Source organism: Leucoraja erinacea, chromosome 11 (genome assembly GCF_028641065.1).
Source record: "Leucoraja erinacea ecotype New England chromosome 11, Leri_hhj_1, whole genome shotgun sequence".
Lineage (NCBI taxonomy): Eukaryota > Metazoa > Chordata > Chondrichthyes > Rajiformes > Rajidae > Leucoraja > Leucoraja erinaceus.
In genome coordinates this window covers 503974-530817 of record NC_073387.1, presented here as the reverse complement: position 1 = coordinate 530817, position 26844 = coordinate 503974, and the positions used below count along the sequence as shown (strand labels likewise).

Below are 26844 nucleotides of genomic sequence, written 5' to 3'. Positions count from 1 at the left end.
TTGGTAAAGATGAGGCAATGGGGGCCTAAATAATTACTGAAGAGTTTAAGGGAATACGAGATGTCGCGAATGCTGGACATTGACAGCAGCAGGTAGAGAGGTAGGGAGACAGGTAGGGGGAGATACAGAGACACAGACAGAGAGAGAGACAGTGAGAGAGAGACAGAGATAGAAATAGGCAGAGAGAGACAGGTGCAGGCAGAGACAGACTGACACAGCAAAGAAACAGAGTGTAGACAGACGATGGGTCAAGCTGCTGCCTCACTACAACCGGGTTCAATCCTGACCTTGGGTGCTGTCTTTGTGGAGTTTGCTCGTTCTCCCTGTCACCACTTGGGTTTCCTCCTGGTGCTCCGGTTTTCCTCCCACATCCCAAATACATGAGGATTTGCAGGTGAATTGGCCTCTGTAAAGTGTGTGGGGAATGGGATAATATAGAGCTAGTATGAAAGGGTGATCGGATCGAGAGCAGACTCGGTGGGCCGAAGGGCCTGTTTCCATCTTTCAATCAATAATGAACATGTGTGGAATATGTTCAATATTAAAATGCTCAATAGCAACAAATAAGAAGCAAAACAGATTGGACTCCTGTGAGATTTACACAATGTCCAGTGCAGAATTCTTCTGGAACTGTGTATTTTATTTGCTTTTCATTCATAAAGTGCATGACAGTGATTGAACAGGAATACTAATGATTGCTATATAAACACAAGCCAGGAAGCCAGGCTGCTTGCAGCAAGGGGCATTTCGCTGAGGCCAGCGTTACTGGAGCCTGAGTCCCCAGCACAAATTGTCGATTCAAAAAGGAGCATTTCATGCTGCTCTGGATTGGCCACATCTTCAGCCAATTAACATTCCGTTCAGGGTTTACAGCCACTGCTGGCCTCAACCTCAGCAACACCTCATAAAAAACACAAACATCAATTCAAGCAAACCATTACTGTCATTATAATCGCATTAAAGCAACATGCCCAGCAGTTACTGGGAGCTCTAAGACAAAACAGATGAGATGTGGAGAAATCTTTCAGTCAGCCTGCAGCTCACATTGCTCCAAATGCATGGTCTTCCTGCAATACTTGTCCACAAACCAGCCTCTTATCTGTCGACTGACGTGGAGCTGGCCACGGAGATTGATAATGCCTGGGCCTTGGTGCCTGCTGCACTCCAACTCTTATCTCAAACTGGGCCTTTCTGTCACCATTGAAACAGAGGAAGGAAAGTCCTGTTGAAACAGATTTAATAATGTGTGGGGGTCATAGGTCAGGGCCTAATAGCTAACATCTTTACTTTGTCAGTGCCTCCAAACTATGTGCAAAAAGGCAAGCGGTTGGAGATATTGGAGCCAAGCTGAAAACCACAGTTCCATGGGCAGACCCACATCAGAATCCTGATCAATTCCAAAACCAATCAAACTACTTCCCATTGAGTGAGTGACCTGCTTGTTAGGAACTTGTCGACGCACATGGCCTGCTCCAGCACCATGCTGTCCTCGCTCCTTCCCTTGGAGAAGGATAATCCTCACACCATCTCTCCAATAACGTCATTGTCTTAGCATGTCCAGCACAGAAACAGGCCCTTCAGCCCACCACGTTCATGCCAGCCATTGCACCTATTCACAATCCTATTCACCTGCAATAAGCACATGGCCTTCTCGACCATGGCGATTAACAGTATAACACAGGAATAGATTTGCCCTTTATCTCAAGAGTCAAGTTTCAAGAGCATTTAATTCACAGGGACTGTAACAATGGAATTCTCATTTGCTGCAGTTACAGGCACAGTAATGCAACAAATAAATATACTATAAACTATCAGTTGCACCTGGCAACCAGATCGTAATAGTACCAGCCACATTTCACAGTGTAACCATGTGTAAAGTCCGGGTGATTCGGTGTGGGGTAGGGTTGTGGTTCAGGTGGTGCCGGATGGTTCGAGAGCCTGATGGATGCTGGAAGAAGCTTCTACCTGGAAACATAGAAACATAGAAAATAAGTGCAGGAGTAGGCCATTCGGCCCTTCGAGCCTGCACCGCCATTCAATATGATCATGGCTGATCATCCAGCTCAGTATCCTGTACCTGCCTTCTCTCCATACCCCCTGATCCCTTTAACCACAAGGGCCACATCTAACTCCCTCTTAAATATAGCCAATGAACTGGCCTCAACTACCTTCTGTGGCAGAGAGTTCCAGAGATTCACCACTCGCTGTGTGAAAAATGTTTTTCTCATCTCGGTCCTAAAGGATTTCCCCTTTATCCTTAAACTATGACCCCTTGTCCAGGACTTCCCCAACATCGGGAACAATCTTCCTGCATCTAGCCTGTCCAACCCCTTAAGAATTTTGTTCAAGAAGGAACTGCAGATGCTGGAAAATCGAAGGTACACAAAATTGCTGGAGAAACTCAGCGGGTGCAGCAGCATCTATGGAGCGAAGGAAATAGATAACATTTCGGGCCAAAACCCTTCTTCAGTCTGAAGAAGGGTTTTGGCCCGAAACATTACCTATTCCCTTAAGAATTTTGTAAGTCTCTATAAGATCCCCTCTCAATCTTCTAAATTCTAGCGATTACAAGTCTATCCAGTCTTTCTTCATATGAAAGTCCTGACATCCCAGGAATCAGTCTGGTGAACCTTCTCTGTACTCCCTCAATGGCAATAATGTCTTTCCTCAGATTAGGAGACCAAAACTATACACAATACTCCAGGTGTGGTCTCACCAATATCCTGCACAACTGCAGTAGAACCTCCCTGCTCCTGTACTCAAATCCTTTTGCTATGAATGCTAACATACCATTCGCTTTCTTCACTGCCTGCTGCACCTGCATGCCTACTTTCAATGACTGGTGTACCATGACACCCAGGTCTCGTTGCATCTCCCCTTTTCCTAATCAGCCACCATTTAGATAATAGTCTACTTTCCTGTTTTTGCCACCAACAGGAAAAACCTAGAGGTCATGGTTTCTTGCCTCCCAATGGTAGCAGGGAGAGGAGATTGTGGCCAGGGTGGTGTGAGTCTTTGATGATATTAGCTGCCTTATTGAGGCAACCTTTCCTGTGGATCCCCTTGGTGATGGGGAGGTCGGTACCCGTGATGGAGCAGATAGTGTCTACATGTTCTGCACCCTCCTTCATTACTCACCCAGACACGATGCACCCAGTCAGTATGCTCCCTAATGTACACCTGGAGATGTCGACTGAGCCCCACTTAGTGCCAATGGTCTGTAATCCTGCTGAGGACAGCTCTTCAAGTACATCTCTTCAAGTACAGTGTACATATATCTAAGTCCCGTTTAACTATGATGAGGATGCCTGCCTCTATCAGTCCACTAGACAGAGAGTGCCAGACTCCCATCACCACTGGCGTACAGTTTTCTCCACAACAACCTAAGAAATGGGAGCAGGAGCGAATGATTGGGTTGCACAAACCGGTCTGTCAGTCAGCAAGGTGATGGCTGGTCTACACCGCACGTATATAGCATTTCCTGGCAATATCCCCCATATCCTTCGCCTCTCCTAATATCCAGATCTCAGCTCAAAATGCAATCAAACACAGTCTCCATTCCCCCTGGGAGGTCATACCTGTGAATGATGACCTTTCATCATATTTCAGTCCTCAGTAGGACCATGCTTATTTTGAGAACATGACCCTCAAGTGCTTGACTCCTCAGTGGGGGAAACGTCCTTTCATATTTGTGCAAGAAGGAACTGCAGATGCTGGTTTAAACCAATGATATACACACAAAAACCAAATGACTCAGCAGGTCAGACGGCATCTCTGGAGAAAAGGTATAGGTGACGTTTTGTGTCGAGACCCTTCTTCAGACATCTGACCCGCTGAGTTACTCTATCCTTTCATATTTATGCCTTTGAGCCCACCAGATATTTTTACTGTTTCAGTGAAGTAACCTCTCATTTTCCCACGGCACCCGGTTCAGCAGTAACGACTTTCCTGCAATCATCTGCTTCTTCAGCCGACCTGCACAACCCTAATCCCACCTCGGCACAACCAGGGATGTGGTTTGTTTCTATTTATATTTTGCACTGATGTTTCCCGTGACCACTGTTCTTTCTTTTAGATATTTGTATCATTTATGTTTGATGGATGTGCAATTTGGTTTTGTATGTTACCCGAGTCTGTGCGTTAAATACTGCTGCAAGAAATATTCTTACTGTATCTGTAACTCATCCTGTTTCTGCAGATGACAAGAAACACAACTTGCATTGTTTTCACAAATTCATGTCGAATTTGTGGAATGCTGTTGATATTTTCAATACGTGCCATTTTATATGTTGCATACTCTATCATAAACTCTAGTGTTTATCCCCCAACTGACGTTAGATTAACAACTCCACGGTTCCCTGTTTCCTCTTTCCCTCCCTTTTTAAACAGTGAGATTACATTTACCAGCCTTGAATCTGCAGAAATTGCACCACAATCTACTGAATCTTAGAATGACAACCAAAGCACACACTGGTTTTGTGGATAACTCCTTTAGTCCTTCGGCCCAATATTCTGTGCTAACCATGATGCCAATCTAACCAATCCCAAATGCCAGCATGTGGTCCGAATGCCTTCATTTCCTGCCTGCTCATTTGTCTGTCTAAATGCTACTTTATATTTAGTATTTTCCCAAAACCTGATGTTTAATTGGTCCACGGTTTCTTGTTTCCTGCATTTAGCTCATAGCCACTAAACCCTTTCATTCATGCATCCGTTCAACTATCCTTCGCTGCTACAGATTCCTCTGGCAGCTCGTTCCAGATATGGACTATCCTCTGAGTGAGAACGTTGCCTCTGAGGGTCCCTCTTAAATCTCCTCTCACCATGACTCACCATAGTCAACAAAATAGAGAGAGTACAGAGGAGATTTACTAGAATGTTGCCTGGGTTTCAACAACTAAGTTACAGAGAAAGGTTGAATAAGTTAGGTCTTTATTCTCTGGAGCACAGAAGGTTAAGGGGGGACTTGATAGAGGTCTTTAAAATGATGAGAGGGATAGACAGAGTTGATGTAGACAAGCTTTTCCCTTTGAGAATAGGGAAGATTCAAACAAGAGGACATGACTTCAGAATTAAGGGACAGAAGTTTAGGGGTAATATGAGGGGGAACTTTTTTACTCAGAGAGTGGTAGCGGTGTGGAATGAGCTTCCAGTGGAAGTGGTGGAGGCAGGTTCGTTGGTATCATTTAAAAATAAATTGGATAGGCATATGGATGAGAAGGGAATGGAGGGTTATGGTATGAGTGCAGGCAGGTGGGACTAAGGGAAAAAAAGTTGTTCGGCACGGACTTGTAGGGCTGAGATGGCCTGTTTCTGTGCTGTAATTGTTATATGGTTATATGGTTATAACTGTTTCTAGTTTTAGAATCCTCTGCCCTGGGAAAAAGGCTGTGAGCATTCACTTCATCCATGCCCCTCATGTTCTTGTACACCTCAATAAGGTCTCCCTTCTGCCTCCTATACTGCAAAGAGACAGGTCCAAGCCTCTCCCAGTAACTTACCCCACAGCATCCCGGTGAATCTCTTCTCTACCCTTTCCAACTTAATAATGTCCTTCCTGTAGCCTGGGCGACTAGAACTGCACACTTCTGCTTTGTCAACTTCTCTGACCACTATCCTTTGACCCATGTAGTTACCCCGGTGATCTCTAATATGAGTAGGTCCTTTCTTCAATGAGGGGGACTAAACTCTGCTGCATATTGTCCCTGTGTCGAGTTGAGAATCCCAGCGGCAGCTCCAGAGGGACGTGTGCATTTGCTGCCATCTGCTGGTGAAATGTATATTGGCTCCGTCCACCCAGTCTCAGACAATTTCGGAGGAGTGGCCTATCTTGCTCCTCTAGTATCTTTGCTATAAACCAGCATCTCACCAGTAGCTCTTTGTGTCTACCCTGCACCCACCCCTGGAGGACAGTCACATGTCCTGCACCTTTAACTCCAGAGAGATACCTTGTATTCACATCATCCACTGGATGTGTAGGAAGGAACTGCAGGTGCTGAAAAGAGAAGACACAAAATGCTGGAGTAACTCAGTGGACTAGGCAGCAACTCTGGAGAGAAGGAATGGGTGACGTTTCAAATCGAGACCCTTCCTCAGACTGAGAGTCAGGAGAGAGGGAGTCTAGAGCTATGGAAGGGTAAGATGTGGAAGCAACAGATGATGATAAGGAAATAAGGATGAGTCTTCATATGAAGAAAGACTAGAAAGACTGGATAGACTCGGCTTGTACTCGCTAGAATTTAGAAGATTGAAGGGGGATCTTATAGAAACTTACAAAATTCTTAAGGGGTTGGACAGGCTAGATGCAGGAAGATTGTTCCCGATGTTGGGGAAGTCCAGAACAAGGGGGTCACAGTTTAAGGATAAAGGGGAAATCTTTTAGGACTGAGATGAGAAAAACATTTTTTACACAGAGAGTGGTGAATCTCTGTAATTCTCTGCCACAGAATGTAGTTGAGGCCAGTTAATTGGCTATATTTAAGAGGGAGTTAGATGTGGCCCTTGTGGCTAAAGGGATCAGGGGGTATGGAGAGAAAGCAGGTACAGGATACTGAGTTGGAGGATCAGCCATGATCATGTTGAATGGCGGTGCAGAGTCGAAGGGCCGAATGGCCTACTCCTGCACCTATTTTCTATATTTCTATGTTGAATGTAGAACCATACTATATTTCCTTATCACCATCCACTGGATGCTTGAACCAATTAATCCATTCTCCACACTAGCCTAATTCCCCTCTGCTCAAAGGGTCACACAGCATAAAAGCATGCCCTTTGGCCCACCTTTTCTATGCCAGCATTGAGCTCATCGATACTACTCCCATTTAGCAGCACTTGACTCAGCTTCCTATGCCTTGGCATTTCAGGTCCTCGTCGAAGTGGTATTAAATATTGAGCTTCTCCTTCCACCCCACCCCCCCCCAACAATGTAATCAAACTTCCCACCAGATGAGAAAAGTATTTCCCAACTCCCCATGCAATCCCCCACCTCTCACATTGAATACAGTTGAACAGAGGGATCTAGGAATAACTGTGCACAGTTCCCTGAAGGTGGAATCTCATGTAGACAGGGTGGTAAAGAAAGCTTTTGGTGTGCTGGCCTTTAGAAATCAGAGCATTGAGTATAGAAGTTGGGATGTAATGTTAAAATTGTACAAGGCATTGGTGAGGCCAATTCTGGAGTATGGTGTACAATTTTAGTCGCCAAATTATAGGAAAAATGTCAACAAAATAGAGAGAGTACAGAGGAGATTTAGTAGAATGTTGCCTGGGTTTCAGCAACTAAGTTACAGAGAAAGGTTGAACAAGATAGGTCTTTATTCTTTGGAGCACAGAAGGTTAAGGGGGGATTTGATAGAGGTCTTTAAAATGATGAGAGGGATAGACAGAGTTGACGTGGATAAGCTTTTCCCATTGAGAGTAGGGAAGATTCAAACAAGAGGACATGATTTGAGAATTAAGGGACAGAAGTTTAGGGGCAACATGAGGGGGAACTTCTTTACTCAGAGAGTGGTAGCTGTGTGGAATGAGCTTCCAGTGGAAGTGGTTGAGGCAGGTTCGTTTTTATCATTTAAAAATAAATTGGATAGGTATATGGACGGGAAAGGAATGGAGGGTTATGGTCTGAGTGCAGGTAGATGGAGCTAGGGGAGAATAAGTGTTCAGCACGGACTAGAAGGGCCGAGATGGCCTGTTTCCATGCTGTAATTGTTGTATGGTTATACCTCTGCTGTGCCAAATCTGTTCCCACTATCTGCCCTTTCCTTGGCGTTCAGGAATTTTCTGCCCCGAGCTCACCAGAACACCACAGACCACCTCTTGCACTACTATGGCCTTGACTATTTTTAATGTGTAAGAAGGAACTAGTTTCGAGTTATGGACAGTTTCCACTTAGATTGACTACCAAAAGCTTTACTTATTTAGGTATTAAGATCACCAAGAAACACAAGGATCTATTTAAAGCTAATTTTATGCCTTTAATTGACCATATCAAACAACAGTTTACTAAATGGTCACCAATGTCCTTATCTTTAATTGGCCAAATCAATGCTGTTAAAATGTTCATTTTACCTAAATTTCTGTATTTATTTCAGACGATACCAATTTTTATTGCCAAATCTTTCTTTAATATTATTGATTCCAAAATTTGTTCATATGTACGGCAGAATAAAAATTTACCTGAGCCCTTATCAGAAAGGATTAATAACGACTGAATTGATTTTGAAATTACAAATAGATATATTTGATAGAATTAAGAATGACTGGGAAAGAGAACTCCAAATTTCTCTATCTATAGAGAAATGGGAGAGGATTCTTCAATTAGTTAATACCTCTTCAATGTGTGCAAGACATGCTCTGATACAATTCAAGGTGGTTCACAGAGTTCATGTCAAAAGATGTTAGCTCGTTTTTATGGTCATATAAATCCTACCTGTGACAGATGTAACTCTGAAGTGGCCTCATTGACCCATATGTTTTGGTCCTACAAAACATTTCTGTAGTCTTAGGTATAGATTTACAACCTCATCCTATTACTGCAATCTTTGGGCTACCAATGTTAGATTCTAGTCATTTGTCCCATATGAATCTCTGGAACTCTCTGCCACAGAAGGTAGTTGAGGCCAGTTCATTGGCTATATTTAAGAGGGAGTTAGATGTGGCCCTTGTGGCTAAAGGGATCAGGGGGTATGGAGAGAAGGCAGGTACAGGATACTGAGTTGGATGATCAGCCATGATCATATTGAATGGCGGTGCAGGCTCGAAGGGCCGAATGGCCTACTCCTGCACCTATTTTCTATGTTTCTATGTCCCGCTCCGCCCATCGATTGATTGCTTTTACCACATTAATCGCCAGAAGATCTATTTTATTTAAATGGAAAGACTCCACTCCATTGGTACTCTGAAACAATATTGTGTTTAAATTTAGAAAAAAATCAGGAGTGACATTGTTGAACCCTTGGTTAAATTTGATAAGACTTGGGGGAAATTTATTCAACACTTTCATACAACATAAATTGCTCCCTCGTCTCTAACCGTTATAAAAATTATTTTACCTCTATATGGTGGAACGGACTTGACGACAAACAGACTTAAATTGTTGAAATTCTCAGCTCAGATTCTTTTGTTCTCTTTAGCTTAGGGGGGTTTGTTACTTCTTTTTTTTTTCTTTTTATCTTTGTGTTTTTTTTTACATATATGTTTTCTTTTAAACATTTAACTATATTTACATAGAGACCGGGAGGTCTATATTCAATGTGTATTTTGACACTGGACTCATATGTAAGTTATACTCAGTTGTTGACAACCTCCTAGAGAACTGGAGAACTGTGACATACTATGTATGCAAGAGACATTCTTAGCGAAGCAAGACTTGGACAAACTCAATTCTCTCAATGACAACTTTCATGGGGCTGGGGAGTCTACAACTGACCTTGGCATGGGAATAGTCAGAGTTAGGATACCAGGTGGTGTGGCTATTCTATGGAACAAGAAGCTTGACTCATCAGTAAATGTGATTCGGCTGGATGTTGACTGGAGCATTGCCATACACTTTACTCACAACGACAAGGAATTTGTTATCCTGAATGTATATACACCCTATGAATGCCATCAGAATGAGGATGAATATTTAAATAGACTTGCTTTCATCTATTCTTTCATTCAAAACAATAATTATTGTAGTGTATATGTCATTGGGGATATGAATGCAGATATCTCAGATAGGAACTCATTATTTGCCAATCATTTGGCTCCGTTCTGTCAAGATAATAATTTAATATTGTCAAGCAAAGTGCTTTTACCTATGGATAGCTATACTTATATTAGTGAGGCCTGGCACACCACATCATGGCTGGACCACTGTATTAGTACAGATGATGCACATGCCTCATTGGGGTGTATGAGCATTCTGTACGGGGCAGCAATGACTGATCATATACCTGTTGCTATGACAATAAATGTTGAACACATACCTGTGGTATCCAGAGATAGAAATAGCTTTAATACAGAAAAGCTGGACTGGTCAACGCTTACAAAGGAAGACATCCTAGCCTATTATGCCCATACAGATAAATCCTTAAGCAATATTCATCTACCTAAAGATGCAATAATATGTAGTAATGTTAATTGTAAAGATATGAAGCATAGGAGAGATATCTGCTCCATGTATAATGATATAGTAAGCGCCTTATATGTAGGCAGTAAGCCCTACTGCAAGCATAAAAATAAGACACATAACATCAGGCCTGGCTGGAATAAGTATGTAGCTGAGTATCATACTGAAGCCCGTGAAGCCACTAAATCATGGGCTATGGCAGGTAGACCCAGACAGGGGCCTGTGTTTGAGCACAAGAAGCTCACTAATGCAAGGTATAAGTATGCTGTTCGCTTCATCTGTAAAAATGAGCACGCTATGAGGGCTGATTCCATGGCTAAGAAGCTGCTAAGTAACAATGCTACAGATTTTTGGAAGGAAGTGAGAGCTCTTAGCAGTTGCAAAACATCTCTACCATGCACTGTAGATGGAATCTCCAGAACAGCTAATATCGCGGAGTTATGGCGACAACATTATAGCACTTTATTCAACTGTGTCCAAGGTGACTTGTATAGGGTGGACAATATTGAGAGTAATGACTCGATGGTGATTATGTCACATGAGGTGTATCATGCCATGAACAAGCTGTCCATCAACAAAGCAAGTGGCTTGGATCATATCCCTGCTGAACATCTTAAGTATGCGAGTATGAGAATAGCTCCTCTCCTAGCTATTTGTTTTACTGGGTCTATGATTCATGGCTTGTTACCAGACTCAATGTTGTCTGTCCTGTTAGTGCCGGTCATTAAGGACAAAGCTGGTAAAGTAGGCAGCCTAAATAATTACAGGCCCGTAGCTTTAGCCAGCATATTGTCAAAAGTCTTAGAAAGAGTTCTGCTGGATAGAATAAATGAGTTTGTTAACTCCACAGATAACCAGTTTGGCTTTAAAGCTAAACATGGCACTGACTTATGCATATATGCCCTAAAGGAGATTGTAAACAAATATAGAGGCAAAAACTCTTCAATCCTTATGTGCTTTATTGATGCTTCCAAAGCCTTTGACCATGTTAATCACAGAAAGCTGTTTGGTAAAATGAGTCAAAGAGGGGTGCCTGAATACATTGTTAGAATTCTGGCCTACTGGTATGCCCACCAGACTATGCAAATAAAAATGGGGCAATAGAGTCTCAGCCCCATTTGGGGTTAGCAATGGTGTTAGACAAGGGGGAATTTTGTCCCCAGTCCTTTTTAATCTATATATTGAAGATCTGTCTAAACAATTGAAAGCCTGTAACACTGGGTGCGTGATTGGTAATATTTTAGTGAACCATATTATGTATGCAGATGATCTTGTGGTCTTTAGTCGATCTAGCGCTGGTCCCCAGCAGCTCCTTACTATATGTTCTGTGTATGGTGTGGAACATGATATTAAATATAATGCTAGTAAGAGTGCTGTTATGGTCTGTAGAACCAAAGAGGATAGATACCTAAAATATCCTGTTTTTAAATTGTCTGACAACAATCTTAGTGTCTGTAATAAGATAAAATATCTAGGGCATATTATTACAGAACAAATGACAGATGATGAGGATATTTATAGGCAACGACGCCTGCCGTATGTACAGGCGAATATTCTCTTGCGTAAATTTGGTGCGTGTGCAGATGTGGTGAAGATGTCGCTATTTAGAGCATACTGTACACCCCTCTACACTGCGCACCTGTAGTCAAACTATTTAAAGACAAGTTTGCAGAGACTAAAGGTGGCATATAACGATGCCATGAGAACACTGCTAAGGCAACCTAGATGGTGTAGTGCCAGTAATATGTTTGTGGCTGCAGGAGTCAGTACTTTAGAAGCTATCCTAAGACACCACATGTATAAATTCATTTGCAGGATAAAGGACTCTAAAAATGCGCTTATTGTGGCCTTGACAAACATAAGGGTTAGCACTACACGCTACAAATCCCAGCTGTGGAGACACTGGTATCGTTGTCTCATTGTCTTCATCATCTTTTAATCTGGATTTTTAACTTAAGTATTGTGGGTTTTAAAAAATATATAAATTATGATGTTTTTATGTGATATACCATGATTTATATATATTTATGATATTTGATATGCAATGCATTTTTTAATGTAATGTTGCCCCTTGTCTGGACCTTGAGTCCAAAATAAAGTTTATTATTATTATTATTATACCTGTTATTAATGTAATCCTGATTCCTATGTATCAATATCATTGTTATGTTTATCATTACTCTTTTTGCTTTGTTTTTTTTGAGTTTTTTTGTTGTTGTTTGGAAAAAAACTAATAAAAAGATTTTAAAAGGAAAAAAGATTTTTAAAAGGAAAAATAACAGCAGATGCTGGTTTAAACCGAAGATAGAGACAAAAAGCTGGAGTAACTCAGTGGGACAGGCAGCACCTTGCACTAATATCTTAATTTTTGCATAGTCTTCCTTCTTTTGGAAATATTATATATAACTTTTGTATGATTTATGTTGTTGTGTTTTGTCTGAGTCTGTGCCCGTGATGCAGTGGCAAAGAAGATTCTCACTGTATCTATATCTCACTGTTCTCATGCAGATGACAATAACACATCTCCATCAAAGCAAATGCAGATGATCAAGTCACAGCATTAAACTGGAAAGTTGCATCTCAGGCAACATTGTGGTGAATCCCACCCTTCCTCAGTGTGTAGACCAGAATTCTACCCTGTCTCCCAGTCTAAGGGCGTACACCAGAGCCCCACACGGTTCCCCATGGGAGTGTATACGAGCTGTACACATTTCCCCATAGGAGTGTACACCAGAGCTGCACATAGTTTACCATTGGAGTGTACACCAGAACTGTACAGTTTCCCTCGGGCTTGGTCGCTCTCACTCCCAACTCTCACCCAATGTTGGCAGCCCTGATATCTGTCCATCACCCCTTGCACCTCCCCTCTACCCCCACTAGTCCCATCTCCCCTCCCCGTCTACTCCCAGCTTCTCTCCCCCTCTGCACCATCTCCCTTCCCCACTTACCTTGGTTCCCTTTCTCATCAGATTGCATCAAACACAGCCCTTTGTTGCCTCCACCCATCACCTCCCAGCCTCTGCTGCTGTCTCCGCCCTTCCCTCCCCTTCCATCACCCCCTCCCCATCTGGGTCCACCTATCGCTTGCCCCAGCCCTCCCTCCACTTGCCATCTCCTGTCTCCTCTTTCAGTCCAGGTGAGGAGCAGCTGTTATCAGGCAACTGAATCATCCTCCCACAACCAGTGCGGAACTACTATCTACCTCTTTGGTGACCCTCGGACTATCCTTGATTGGAATTTGCTGGCTTTACCTTGCACTAAACAATATTCCTTTGTACTGTACTTTAAATGTTCTGTAATACACTGTAAATACACTGTACGGCCCGATTGTAATCATGTACTGTCTTTCTGCTGACTGGATAGCATGCAATAAAAGCTTTTCACTATACCCCAGTACACATGATAATAAACTAAACTGATTAACTGAAAGCCGACACGAGACGTTGTCTGTCTGTCCATTTCCCCCCACGGACGCTGCCTGACCGCCTGAGATCCACCAACATTCTATTGTGCAACAGGATTCAAATTCCGACTCTGAATCATACGGATGATTGGATCCCTCCCCCTCTATGCGTTCCAACACTGTCAATGTAAGACCACGGAGAGCATCAGCCTTTCGCAAACTAAGGTTTTATTCTGGAGCCTGGTCGGCGCAGTGCCTTGGATCTTTGTGGGTTTCAGGCCTCTGCTGGCTGAACCTCAGCTTGGTCTTCATACTCAATCCTGCCATCGTGGAACATCTTCATCATCGCCCCGTTCCTGCTCTGATCCAGGACCAGTTCCAAGAGTCCCTCTGCAATCTGGGCAGGCCTGGGTCAACAAAGAGGATGACGGAACATTTGGTTAGGTGAGAATGTTTCTGTCAACTGTACAGGTCAAGGCTGCTCATCGGTCTGGAGATTGGCCACATCCAACCTTCAGCACTTGGGGTCAAGTGCAGACTAGAGGAACCCATCCTGACTCCAGAGGAGAAGGGAACTCATCCAGTACAACACCAAAATGCTGCAGTAACTGCAGTAAGGACAGGCAGCATCTCTGAACAGAAGGAAGGGTTTCGTGTCGAGATCCTTCTTCTGACTGACAGTCGGGGTTGAGGGAGACTAGAGATATGGAGGGGAAAGGTGTGAAAACGACAGATCAAAGCAGACGATGTCAAGGAAATGAAGAATGGTTCATTGCTAGCTGTAACGGGTATAGCTTGGTCCCAATAGCTGCACAGAATCAGGCAGGTATAATTGGTAATGAACCTTATTACGATACTGTAACACAGAGCAGTAACACAGGAATGGGTACACCGTACTCACACAGAGGCTCAGGATTGAGCGAGGGTTCCGAAGGGGGGCAGGCAGGAGATGTAGTCGGGGTAGCGGGAGGTCCAGTAACCAGGAGATCCAACACACGATGCAAACAAACCAGCGAGGGACAGACGAAAGGAGAGTCGAAGCCAGGCAGGAAGTCGAGGAGCCGTTGCAGGGATTCACCAAACAGCCCAGGAGAGAGGCAGACAGAAACCAGGAGGTACGGGACGAAGGCCGTGGTCGGGGACAGAAGGCTGAGGTGATATCCGGGAAGACGACAGGACGGAATGGTCAGGGGCAGGCAGGTTCGAATCCGTGTAGGCAGTCGGGAAATCGCTGGAGAGTCTTGCATGAATGCTGAGAACAATCTGGCACTGTGTGAACGGTGAGGAGAGTCTATATACCGGGTTAATAGGTGATCAGAGGCAACTGAGTGCAACAGGTGAGGAGAGTTGGGCTGATGAGAGGGGAGTGGCAGGCAGGCAGGTGAGGAGAAGGAGGGACTGGTGGAAAAGTACCGGGAGGTGAAGTGGATGAGAATGAGGAGAGGGCAGACTGTGACACTAGCTGAGGGAAGGTGACAAATTGGTGTAAAATAAGTAAAATTAATCAGGACAGTGAAACTAGTTGGAGATCTAGGGTGGAGGGAGGGACGGAGAGAGAGGGAAAGCAAGGGTTACTTGAAGTTAAAGAAGTAAATATTCATACAGCAGCCTTGTGACCACTCCATATGAATGTCAGGGACGGGCTGAGAATCCTTCCACCTCCTTACCGGTTTCCATACTCACATCAGAAGTGTCCCCAACTTTTCAATCAAATTATCCATGACCTTCCTCCCATCTCCTTCCTGACTCCTCACAAGCTGAGTGTCAACGATCGAGGGACACAGTGCGTTTACCCGAACTCCATGATTCTTCATACAGTCCAGCTGAAACCAGAGGTCCTGCATTGTCACAAATGTTCTGCTACTAAAGGGATTCACTGGTGAACAGGTGAAAGCAGAAGGCTGTCTGGCCACTCATGCCTACTCTATCAGTCAACAGAAATGATAATTCCTCACAACACAGGAAGTCATTTGGCCCATCAACCCTATGCTGGTTCTTGGAGGAACACCAACATTTACACACATCTCCCTGTAATCCAAATCCCTTGAATGAATACAAGAAAAATAAAGAACAGTTGGAGGTTTGGATGGGGAAATGTCTGCAGTTGGGATGTAATGGTGAGGCCAATTCTGGAGTATGGTGTACAATTTTGGTCGCCTAATTATAGGAAGGATGTCAACAAAATAGACAGAGTACAGAGGAGATTTACTAGAATGTTGCCTGGGTTTCAACAACTAAGTTACAGAGAAAGGTTGAACAAGTTAGGGCTTTATTCTTTGGAGCGCAGAAGGTTAAGGGGGGGGGGGGCTTGATAGAGATTTTTAAAATGATGAGAGGGATAGACAGAGTTGACATGGATAAGCTTTTCCCACTGAGAGTAGGGAAGATTCAAACAAGGGGACATGACTTGAGAATTAAGGGACAGAAGTTTAGGGGTAACATGAGGGGGAACTTCTTTACTCAGAGAGTGGTGGCTGTGTGGAATGAGCTTCTAGTGAAGGTGGTGGAGGCAGGTTCGTTTTTATCATTTAAAAATAAATTGGATAGTTATATAGATGGGAAAGGAATGGAGGGTTATGGTCTGAGCGCAGGTATATGGGACTAGGGGAGAATACGTGTTCAGCACGGACTAGAAGGGTCGAGGGCCTGTTTCCGTGCTGTAATTGTTATATGGTTATATGGTTATTGTAATCCAGACACATGTGAGGTGTTGCATTTTACAAAATCTGATGCAAGAGCAAAGAATACCACAAAATGGCAGGAGTCACAGCATGGAAACAGGCCCTTCTAACTGTCCATCACCCCATCCACATCCCCTCCCCCCCCCCCCCCCCCCCCCCCCCCCCCCCCACCCCTCCCCTCCCCAGCCCCACTCCTCCCTACTCCCCTCTCCTCCCCCTCTCTACAGCCCCTCCCCCCCCCTCTACTCCCACTCCCCCCTCTACCCCACTCCTCCCCCTCTGCTCCCAGCTCCCCCCCCCCCTCTGCTCCCCCAGCCCCGCTCCCCCCTCTGCTCCCAGCCCCGCTCCCCCCTCTACTCCCAGCTCCCCCCCTCCCCCCCGCTACTCCCAGCCCCCTCCCCCCCCTCTACTCCCAGCTCCCTCCCCCCTCTACTCCCCCCTCCCCCCTCTACTCCCAGCTCCCCTCCCCCCTCTACTCCCAGCCCCCCTCCCCCCTCTACTCCCAGCTCCCCCCCCCCCTCTACTCCCAGCCCCGCCCCCCCCTCCTACTCCCCCCTCTACTCCCAGCTCCCCCCCCCCCTCTACTCCCAGCTCCCAGCCCCGCCCCCCTCTACTCCCCAGCCCCGCTCCCCCCTCCGCTGCCAGCCCCCCCCCCCCCCTCCGCTCCCCCCCCGCTACCCCCTCCCCCAGCCCCGCTCCCCCCTCTGCTCCCAGCCCCGCTCCCCCCTCTACTCCCAGCTCCCCTCCCCCCCCTCTCTCCTAGCCACCGCTCCCCCCCCCCCCCCCCCCTCCCCCCCCCCCTCTACTCCCAGCCCCGCTCCCTCCTCCCTCCCAGCCCCGCCCCCCCCCCCTCTACTCCCAGCCCCGCTCCCCCCTCTACTCCCAGCCCCGCCCCCCCCTCTCCCTCAGCCCCGCTCCCCCTCTACTCCCAGCCCCCCTCCCCCCTCTACTCCCAGCCCCGCTCCCCCCTCTACTCCTAGCTCCCCTCCCCCCCACTCTACTCCCCAGCTCCCCTCCCCCCACTCCCCCCCGCTCTCTCCAGCTCCCTCCCCCCCCCTCTACTCCCAGCTCCCCCCCCCCCCCCTCCCAGTTCCCCCCCCCCTCTACTCGCACCTCCCCACCCCTAATCCCAGCTACCCATTCCCTTCACCCACACACAGAAACACACCCACATACACACACAGCCACACGCGCACACATACAGAGCCACACGCACAGACACTCACATACACACACAGCCACACTCACACATACACACACAGCCACGCTCACACACACACAGCCACGCTACACAGCCAGCCACATACACACACAGCCACCCACCCAGCCACAGGCACACAGCCACACATACACACACACCCACACTCATTCACACGCACATTCACACTCAGCCACGCCCATGCACTCACACATGCACAAAGCCACATGCACACGCAGCACACACACACACAGAGCCAAACACACACCCACATGCACTCACACACAGCCACACACACACACAGCCACATGTATACTCATACACACACACACCGCTTCAATTTGCTGATTGCAAAGCTGTTTTGTACTACCTGTATAGATATCGAGGGCTCTAAGGTCAGATTCTGTTCATTGTCAGTATTACTGGGTGAGAGTCCTCACCAAACTCCCGCGTGCTTCCCAGACCTCCTCAGTTTTGTAGTTTATTGCACGGCCAGAGCTTTCCCAGAAGTGTTGATGCATTGCTAACTGACCAGTAGCGGAAGCTGGGGGGGGTGGGGGGGTCAATTCCTGTAATACTTACAGAGAGGGCTTTGGTGTATCCCACCACTCCATACTTGGTGGCCGTGTAAACTGGACCGCCTTCCATGGGGTAATATCCTGTTTGTTGCAGGACAGAGAGGGATTCAGGTACAGCTTGGATTGTAACACTCCCACCACCCAGTCAATCCTAGCACTGAGGGCCACCCATAACCTTGAGCCTCAACCATGAGGAGCTGCCAACAAGCAGTGACACAGTTTGTGGGCACCACCCTGTGCAGTGCCACCAGGCACGTGACTCCAACACGCGCGCCGGATACAACACTTGCCACAAGCAGAACAAATGAGACTCAGATGCTGGAATCTAGAAAAAATCCTTGACTTCCTGACTCCAAACATCCTCAACAATAATTTTCAACACTATTGCCCCACAGAGCTGTGTTCTCAGCCCCTTACTATATATTTACCACTATGCAGCTACATTTAGCTCTGCCAATTTACAGAAATCACCACCTCAGTGAGTTGGATCTCAATCAATGATAAGATGGAGGAGAGGAAGGAGATAGAGAAGTTAGTACCATGGTGTCAAGACCACAGCCTCTCCCTCAATGTCAGCAGAATGAACGAGCTGGTAGTCAACTTCAGGAAGCGGGTGGTGTGCATATTCCAGTCAGTGCTAACAGTGGAGATGGTCAAAACGCCAACGTTCCACGTGTAAATATCACCAATAATTTGTCATGGTCTAACCACATTGACACCAATTGCCAAGAAAGTTGGACAGTTATGTTACTTTGTTCTAGTACTTGCTGTATGTCGGAGAGCCAAAGCATCACAAAGACATTTCAAGTGGCTCTGGGACCTGTGTTAAAAGAGCAAGCATATCTCAATCCACAATTGGAATGAAGAAATGATTGCAGTTGTACAGGGTCTTGCTGCAGTTGTACAGAGTCTCGGTGAGACCACACCTGGAGTATTGCGTACAGTTTTGGTCTCCTAATCTGAGGAAAGACATTCTTGCCGTACTCACTAGAATTTAGAAGATTGAGGGGAGATCTTATAGAAATGTACAAGATTCTTAAGGGGTTGGACAGGCTAGATGCAGGAAGATTGTTCCCGATGTTGGGGAAGTCCAGAACAAGGGGTTACAGCTTAAGGATAAGGGGGAAATCTTTTTGGATTGAGATGAGAAAAACATTTTTCACAGAGAGTGGTGAATCTGTGGAATTCTCTGCCACAGAAGATAGTTGAGGCCAGTTCATTGGCTATATTTAAGAGGGTTAGATGTGGCCCTTGTGGCTAAAGGGATGGAGAGAAGGCAGGGATGGGATACTGAGTTGGATGATCAGCCATGATCATATTAAATGGTGGTGCAGGCTCAAAAGGCCGAATGGCCTACTCCTGCACCTATTTTCTATGTTTCTAAAAGTACATCAACACCTCCACTTTCTCATAAGGCTTAGTATGGGTGTCAGGGGTTATGGGGAGAAGGCAGGAGAATGTGGTTGAGAGAGAAAGATAGATAGGCATGATTGAAGGCAGAGTAGACGATGGGCTGAATGGCCAAATTCTGCTCCTATAACTTATGAAGGCTAAGAATATTCAATGACTCTTCCCAGTTTCTACAGATGCACCAAAGCAAGCATCCTATCAAGATGCATCATAGCCTGGTATGGCAACACGTCTGCAGCCCACTCCATCACACAGACCAGACTCCCCACCATTGACTCCATCTACACGCTGCCTCAGGAAATCAACATCATTAAGGACCACTCACACTCTGGTCATTCTTGTCTCCCCTCTCCCGTCGACAGAAGATGCAAACGCTTGAAAGCACATACCACCAGGTTCAGGAACGCTGTCGAGAACAAAGGGGGGCCCGTCGTGGGGGGACCACCGAGAGGGAGAATAAAGGGGGACTAGGTGGGGGGGGGGGGGGGGGGGAGAGGGGGGGGGGGGGGGGGGGGGGGGGGGGGGGGAACGGCATGAACCTAGGGGACCACAAATGGGATACATTATAACTTTGGCGGCGCCCTTTCTGCGGCGACTCTTGGGCTTGGATAACTGACTGTGATATGTCACATGTGATAATAAAGTACCGTTCATTCATTCATTACCACCACTCCACGCTTGTCTTGCACCAACACTGAGCTCCGATGCCACAGATAAGCAGTCGTTCCTGCAGCATGTACCTGCCAGTGAAGCCACGTTGACAATCACGCCTCCTGCCGCTCCCTTCTCCTTGCTCATGTGCTGCAGGGCCAGTTTGCTTCCCCTGATCATGCCGACCTGAAATACGTGCTGTAATCAGTCGGCCTCAGGCCAGTGAAGCACACATATCTGTATCCGCTCTACAGACTCATAATCATCATGGCCATAAAGGTAGAGTATACACAATGAATGGTATGGTGTCAGTGAGCATTGAGGACCCGAAGATCTTGGTGTGCCTGTCCCAGAACCCTTGAGATTGGCAGCACAAGTAATACAAGGAATGCTCCACTCTAAGGGATACAAGTAACAAGGTGCAAAGGCAGCATTTGGGATTTATTAGCCAGGGCAAAGAACATGACCCGTGAAATTATGATACAACTTTATAAAACAGCGGGAATACTCTGTACACATTTGGTCAGCACATTCTAGGAAAGAAGTGATTGCACCATACAGGATGCCGGTGACATCCACCAAGATTAACCCTGTGTTTCAATCATTAGGAGAGAAATGAGAGCGTGCGTTTTCCTTTGGAGCACAAGAGGCAGAGGAAGATAATTTGCAGCTGAGGGTGTTTGGAATCAGGAAGAACCGGCCTGAGTGAAGGCAGAGACACTCACAACATTTGAGAGGTAGCTGTGTGAGCACTAGATTCGTCAAGGTATGAAGACGACAGAGCAAGTTTATTTTCTCTGCAATGTTAGAGGTTGAGGGAAGACCCGAGAGAAGTTTATAAATTTATTAAGAGGCGTAGACAGGATAGAGAGTCAGAACCTTATCCCAGGGTGAAACGGTCAAAGGCGAGAGGGTATAGCTTTAGAGTAAGAGGAGCAAAGTTTAATGGAGATGTGCAGAGCAAGTAGTTTTACACAGAGGGTGCCTGGAACGTACTGCTAGGATGGTGGTGGAGGCAGATATGATAGGGACATTCAAGAGTCTATTAGATGGGGACATGGAGACATATGGATCATGAATTTAACCTGGCATCATGATCATTGTGGGCCAGAGGGTTGTTCCCATATTGTACCGCTCTATGTTCTGTCAATGGGATTACAATGGAGGCATGGACACAGTGGGGCAAAGGGCCTTACTCTGTGCTGGAGGACATTGTTGTTCCCAGGTGAAACAGGTTAAAGACTGGACCTCAGGCATAGCCACTATGTCCGTGCTCACCAGGTTTATACTAACACACTTTTCCCAGTTCCTTTCATCAAAGATGCCAGCGTTGTTGCACACAATGTCCAACCTCTGAAATGTTTCCAAGGTTTTGCTGAAACATTCTGCAAACAAAGTAAGAATTAAACAATTTCTAAAATCTTTGTTGCCCAGGAACATTTACAGAACTCGGTGGAATATATATATTGAGGGGTGAGCGGGGGCTGGGGCAGAGGGGTGAGCGGGGGGGGGGAGGGGGAGGGGTGAGCGGGGGAGAGTAAGGGGGGGGGGGGGGGGGGGGGGGGGGGGGGGGGGGGGGGGGGGGGGAGGGGGGGAGGGGGTGAGTGGGCGATGGTGGAGTGGGTTGTGGTCAGGGCCGGCCTTAGGGGTGTGGGGCCCAATTGGGAATAATTTTGGTGAACCCCAGGTTCCCAGCCAAGGTGTGTCAGCCCAGTTATTTAGTATATATTATGAAATTGTACACTGAGGAGCTATGGATTCTACACTGTGTGAATCTCTCCTGCTCCCATTTGACTGTCAGTAGCTCCGCTGGCTTCCAACCTTTACCGTAGCAGCTAATTAACATTAAACTGCATTATATGAATGGACACAATGCCCTTGGAGACAGCGGCTGATTGGACGGGACGAGACCTATTTGTTGATTGGACGGGAATTTTAAGACAAGCTGGATGGTGATTGGATGTAACCCCCTTAGAGACAGCGGTTGATTGGCCGCCAAATAAAATTGTCAAATAGAAACATAGAAACATAGAAATTGCCTTCTCTCCATTCTCGCCCGGTATGTCCTGCAAAATTACGCGCAAGATTTCCACAGATCTTAACGTCCAACTTGTTCCATTTTTATGCAGAGTTATACTTGCTAATAACTTTTGTTAAGTAAAATGTTGTGCCATTTGTTCGCTACTTTGCTTAATGGCGTGAAAGCCTTTTTTTATATTCAGGTACAAACGCGTTAAGGGTTCTGCAATTGACATCTGAGATGACCGTTCCCGTTCAGACACAAAGCATAAATTTCAGACCTCCAGTGTAAACTTTGGAAACTATACCATTAACTTATAGGTCTACGACCTACCTTATCGAGATAGGAAACTCTATTTAAACCAACAACAATCAAAGACCCAATTTCCTGTGCCGTCTCAGAATTATTGAGTTTGGGGATTCGACGATGAGTTGGCAAGTATTGTTCTGCACAATATAGAAGATAAAACGGGTAGGAAGGAACTGCAAATGTTTACACCGAAGGTAGACACAAAATGCTGGAGTCACTCAGCGGGACAGGACAGAAAATGAATAGGCGACGTTTCAGGTCGAGATCCTTCTTCAGTCTGAGAGTCAGGGGAAAGGGAGACGCGAGGTATGAATAGGTACAAAGAACAAATGAATGAAAAGTATGAAAATAACAAATCCAAGCCAGCAACGATGATCAGGGAAAGGTGGAGCCCACAATGGTCCACTTTAGTCCTTTAATATGGTCTAAAAAGTATTTACAATGCTGAACGTAAATTCAATAAGATGGACGCAAATGAGTCGCACCATCTGTAGGCGAGTTTGGGACCAGACTAGACTATCTGAGAATTAGAAGGGTGGAGACACGGTTTCTCACAAACAGCAGCACAAACCCGTAATTCCCTCTACAAACATTCATGGCCGTTAGGACAATGTGATCTGTCTAGACAGTGAGTGGTAGAATTGTGCTAGTCTGAAGAAGTGTCTCGACCCGAAACGTCACCAATCCTTGATCTCCAGTGATGCTGCCTGACCCGCTGCCTGAGTTACTCTAGCACGTTGTGCCTATAGTCGGTATAAACCAGCATCTGCTATCCCTTTCTACACAGTACAAAGTTGGAGTTCCCTCCGCAAACATTCATGGACGTTAGGGCAACTTATTCTATCTAGACAGGGAGTGGTAGTTGTGCTGGAAAGAGATACCAAGGGATACGGAGCTGCCGTGGTAAATAGTGGAAGTCAGCCTTGATCTATTGGGATGGCGGGGCAGGGTTTAGTGGCTGACCCATTAACGCCTTTCTCAGCTTTACTGCATTGCCATTGAATGTGACTTTGCCTCCTTAACCTGGGAGAGGGACAATATCACATTGAAAGTCAACTTTAGCGAGAACCAATCTATAGTTGGTTCAAGTGCTCTGGATAGCGTTAAATGCTTGTTTTTTTGACGAAACTTGAAATTCTGGAAAGTCATTCATTACTTTTAAAGAAACAGTGGCTAGGCAAGGCCGACTTCCACCAGTGGCTAGGCAAGGCCGACTTCCACCAGTGGCTAGGCAAGCCGTCTACTGAAGTGTATGGGCTCCTAGTCTAACAATAAATATTCACCGCAGCGTGAAGAAGGCAAAGACACAAATGCATTGTATTACGATGACTCCAGTCAACAGACAATAGACAACAGGTGCAGGAGTAGAGGCCATTCGGCCCCTTCGGGCCAGCACTGCCATTCACTGTGATCATGGCTGATCATCCACATTCAGTACCCCATTCCTGCCTTCTCCCCATATCCCCTGACTACGCTTATCTTTACGAGCTCTATTTAACTCTCTCTTGAAAGCAGATAGAGCTCTTAAAGATAGCGGAGTCAGAGGATATGGTGAGAAGGCAGGAACAGGGTACAACCGCTGCTCTAGATGTCAGCAGATCTATATCGGTGAGACCAAGCGGAGGTTGGGCGATCGTTTCGCCGAACACCTCCGCTCGGTCCGCAATAACCAAGCTGACCTCCCGGTGGCTCAGCACTTCAACTCCCCCTCCCACTCCGTCTCCGACCTCTCTGTCCTGGGTCTCCTCCATGGCCACAGCGAGCAGCACCGGAAATTGGAGGAACAGCACCTCATATTCCGTTTGGGGAGTCTGCATCCTGGGGGCATGAACATCGAATTCTCCCAATTTGTTAGTCCTTGCTGTTTCCTCCCCTTCCTCAGTCACCCTGCTGTCTCCTCCCATCCCCCAGCCTTCGGGCTCCTCCTCCTCCTTTTTCCTTTCTTGTCCCCGCCCACCCCCGCCCAGTCTGAAGAAGGGTTTCGGCCCGAAACGTTGCCTATTTCCTTCGCTCCATAGATGCTGCTGCACCCGCTGAGTTTCTCCAGCTTTTTTGTGTAACCTTCGATTCTCCAGCATCTGCAGTTCCTTCTTAAACCCTCACTCATGATGATGAGTTTAAAGAAACTCTCAATGTGTCATCAATGCATCGGTCTACGTTCCTCAGTAAATGTAATTGTGTTTTAAACACGTATTAATGACGCCGCGTGAATTTTAATCAAAGGAACACGGCGTCATTAATACTTGATGTTAAGAAGTGCTAACAGTACTAGTTAACAAATCGTTTGTGTCTGATGGCCGTGCAGCGGTTGTTATACGTGGTCGTTTAAAAAAAAAATCCGGATGGCGAATTAAAAAAAAAATCTTTATTTAACAAAGAGAACTCGCATTTCCATAGGAAATATGGAACATTAGTGCGGGCCCCCCCTTAGGCGCGGGGCCCAGTTGGGAGCAATCGGTCAAATCGGCTTAAGGCCGGCCCTGGATGTGGTTGTGAGCCGCCCGGTACCTCATTACCTTCCAGTTGCCTCCCAGACGTCACATCACAGTGCAGGAAAAGGACGTTCTCTGGTCCGTAGAGCTGCCCCAATGCAGCAGCCGCTGCCTCGCCCTCCGGCTGGTTGCAGTCGAGTAAACTCACCTAAACAATCGCACACAGTGAGCTGCGGGCCCCCCGGCACCACAATGCAAGGTCTTAGAGCAATGTCGGTGTCGGCACGGGGAGTAGGGTCAACGGGACATGGTGCAGAACACTGACCCTGACCATGATCCCTGACCCTCACTCACTTTCTCCAAACTGGCCAACTCCAAACCCCTACCACCCTCTTTCTCCATTCCACTCCACTCACCCGTCCCCTTTCCTCCCTACCCCCCCCCCCCCCCCCCCCCACTCAACTCTGTCCCCGCTCCCCACCCACTCCACTCATACCCAACTTCCCCCGTCCCCACTCCTCATACACCTGTTACCTTAGCTCCGTTCTTCAGTAATATTTCAGCAATCGCTTTCCCAATGCCCAGTGCTGCTCCCGTCACCAACGCGACCTTCCCCTTCAGTTCCATCCTGTGCAGGGACACAGTGGTTCACTTCCCTGGGACGTGGAACAGAACAGCCAGTAACCGTAAAAACAGGAAGGCAATGTCGTGGAGACTGAGACGCCACAGGGCAAAGATCCTGCTAAATGCAATGGGCTGACGTGCAGTACGCAACGGAGCGGAACGTGGGCATTTTTTCCCATCCATTTCAGTAACCAACCCGATCCTCTCGCAGTGTAATCACCGTTGCGGGGGAACAGTTTGTGTGTATGATATAGGGTTAGATTCATAATTCTATTAATTGCTGTTAAAGAAAGAATAATATGTTTATAAATTTTGATTCTGTTAATTTTCTCTTTTAATGTTTTTTTAAAATAATTTCTTTTTAAATGGCTCATGTGCTGTGTTTGAGTTGATGTTTGTATTACACTTGCACTCTGTAATTCATCTAATCACACTGTTCACAACTGCAGTATTTGGGAAAATAATAGCAATATCAAGATTCCAGTTTGCTCTACTCGTGGAATGTTCCTTAATGTTTTTTTGTGTCTATCGAATTGTTTTTCATCAATAAAATGGGTCTGGTCTTCCCAATAGTAAGAGAGTGGAATGAGATCTGTCTGTTATGGTGGGGTTATCTAAATGAAGTATTTCACAAAATAAAAATTGTTTTGAGCAACATTTACACATGATGTATAACTTAAGGATGGTTTTATTCAGCAAGCATACAACTGATTAGATTGTGCTGGAAAGAACACACATACACACATATATGAATGTGATATAAATGTATATAATCATATAACACACACATTTATGTTTCTCCTGATTTTTATATCCAATAATAAACTTTATTTCGGATTAGACAACATTAAATTTAAAAAAACATTGTAAACCTCCCCGCAACTTCATTCTGGTGTCTCAGCCATGCTGATCTGGGCCAGACTCCCCACACGCTGTGGAAGGAACATAGGCATCTTTTCGCTTTTATTATGATTTATTTCTCTTTTTAACGATGAATATCTGATAGAACGCTGAAGAAAAGACAGTTGTTTCAGTGGTTTAGGGATGTCAAAGAGCGTTGGAACTGCATTCCAATTTAGTCTGTTCTTGGTCTGCTTGTTGGAAAATTGGTCAAGTTCGAAGTGCTCAGAACAAAGACGGCAGTTATTTGACAAGTACTCCGCAGTTCGGTGTAGGAGATCATGTCGACGAATATTCTGGACCCACTGTCGACATCTGAAATTACAGAAAATATCATGCAGGCTAAATAAAATTCTCAGTACAAAACAGTCAATATGTTCTTATTCTGCATTAAATAACTGAGAGGCAAAAATAAAATGCTCTTGAGGAGTAGATTTTTAAGAGGATGTTGCCATGAGGACTCGACTATCTGCGCTCTATGATCTAACCTACAGTGAGAGATTGAACAGGCTAAATAAAATGTTCAA

General features: G+C 46.0%; 1 protein-coding gene across 2 annotated transcripts; it reads right to left on the bottom strand.

The window, feature by feature from the left end:
• Positions 1-13724: 13724 nt before the first annotated feature.
• On the bottom strand, positions 13725-25532 carry LOC129701400 (15-hydroxyprostaglandin dehydrogenase [NAD(+)]-like). Of its 2 annotated transcripts, none has more exons than XM_055642545.1 (7): positions 25328-25532; positions 24878-25001; positions 21311-21417; positions 20047-20218; positions 17976-18052; positions 15198-15337; positions 13725-13921 (listed from the first exon to the last, which is right to left on the bottom strand). In XM_055642545.1, the coding sequence occupies exons 1-7, from the start codon at positions 25418-25420 to the stop codon at positions 13789-13791; spliced, it is 846 nt and encodes a 281-aa protein (XP_055498520.1). In that variant the 5' UTR covers positions 25421-25532; the 3' UTR covers positions 13725-13788. The 2 variants fall into 2 exon arrangements, with proteins under 2 accessions (XP_055498520.1, XP_055498521.1); XM_055642546.1 differs by having other exon boundaries at positions 20122-20218; positions 25328-25530.
• Between the last annotated feature and the right edge of the window lie 1312 nt (positions 25533-26844).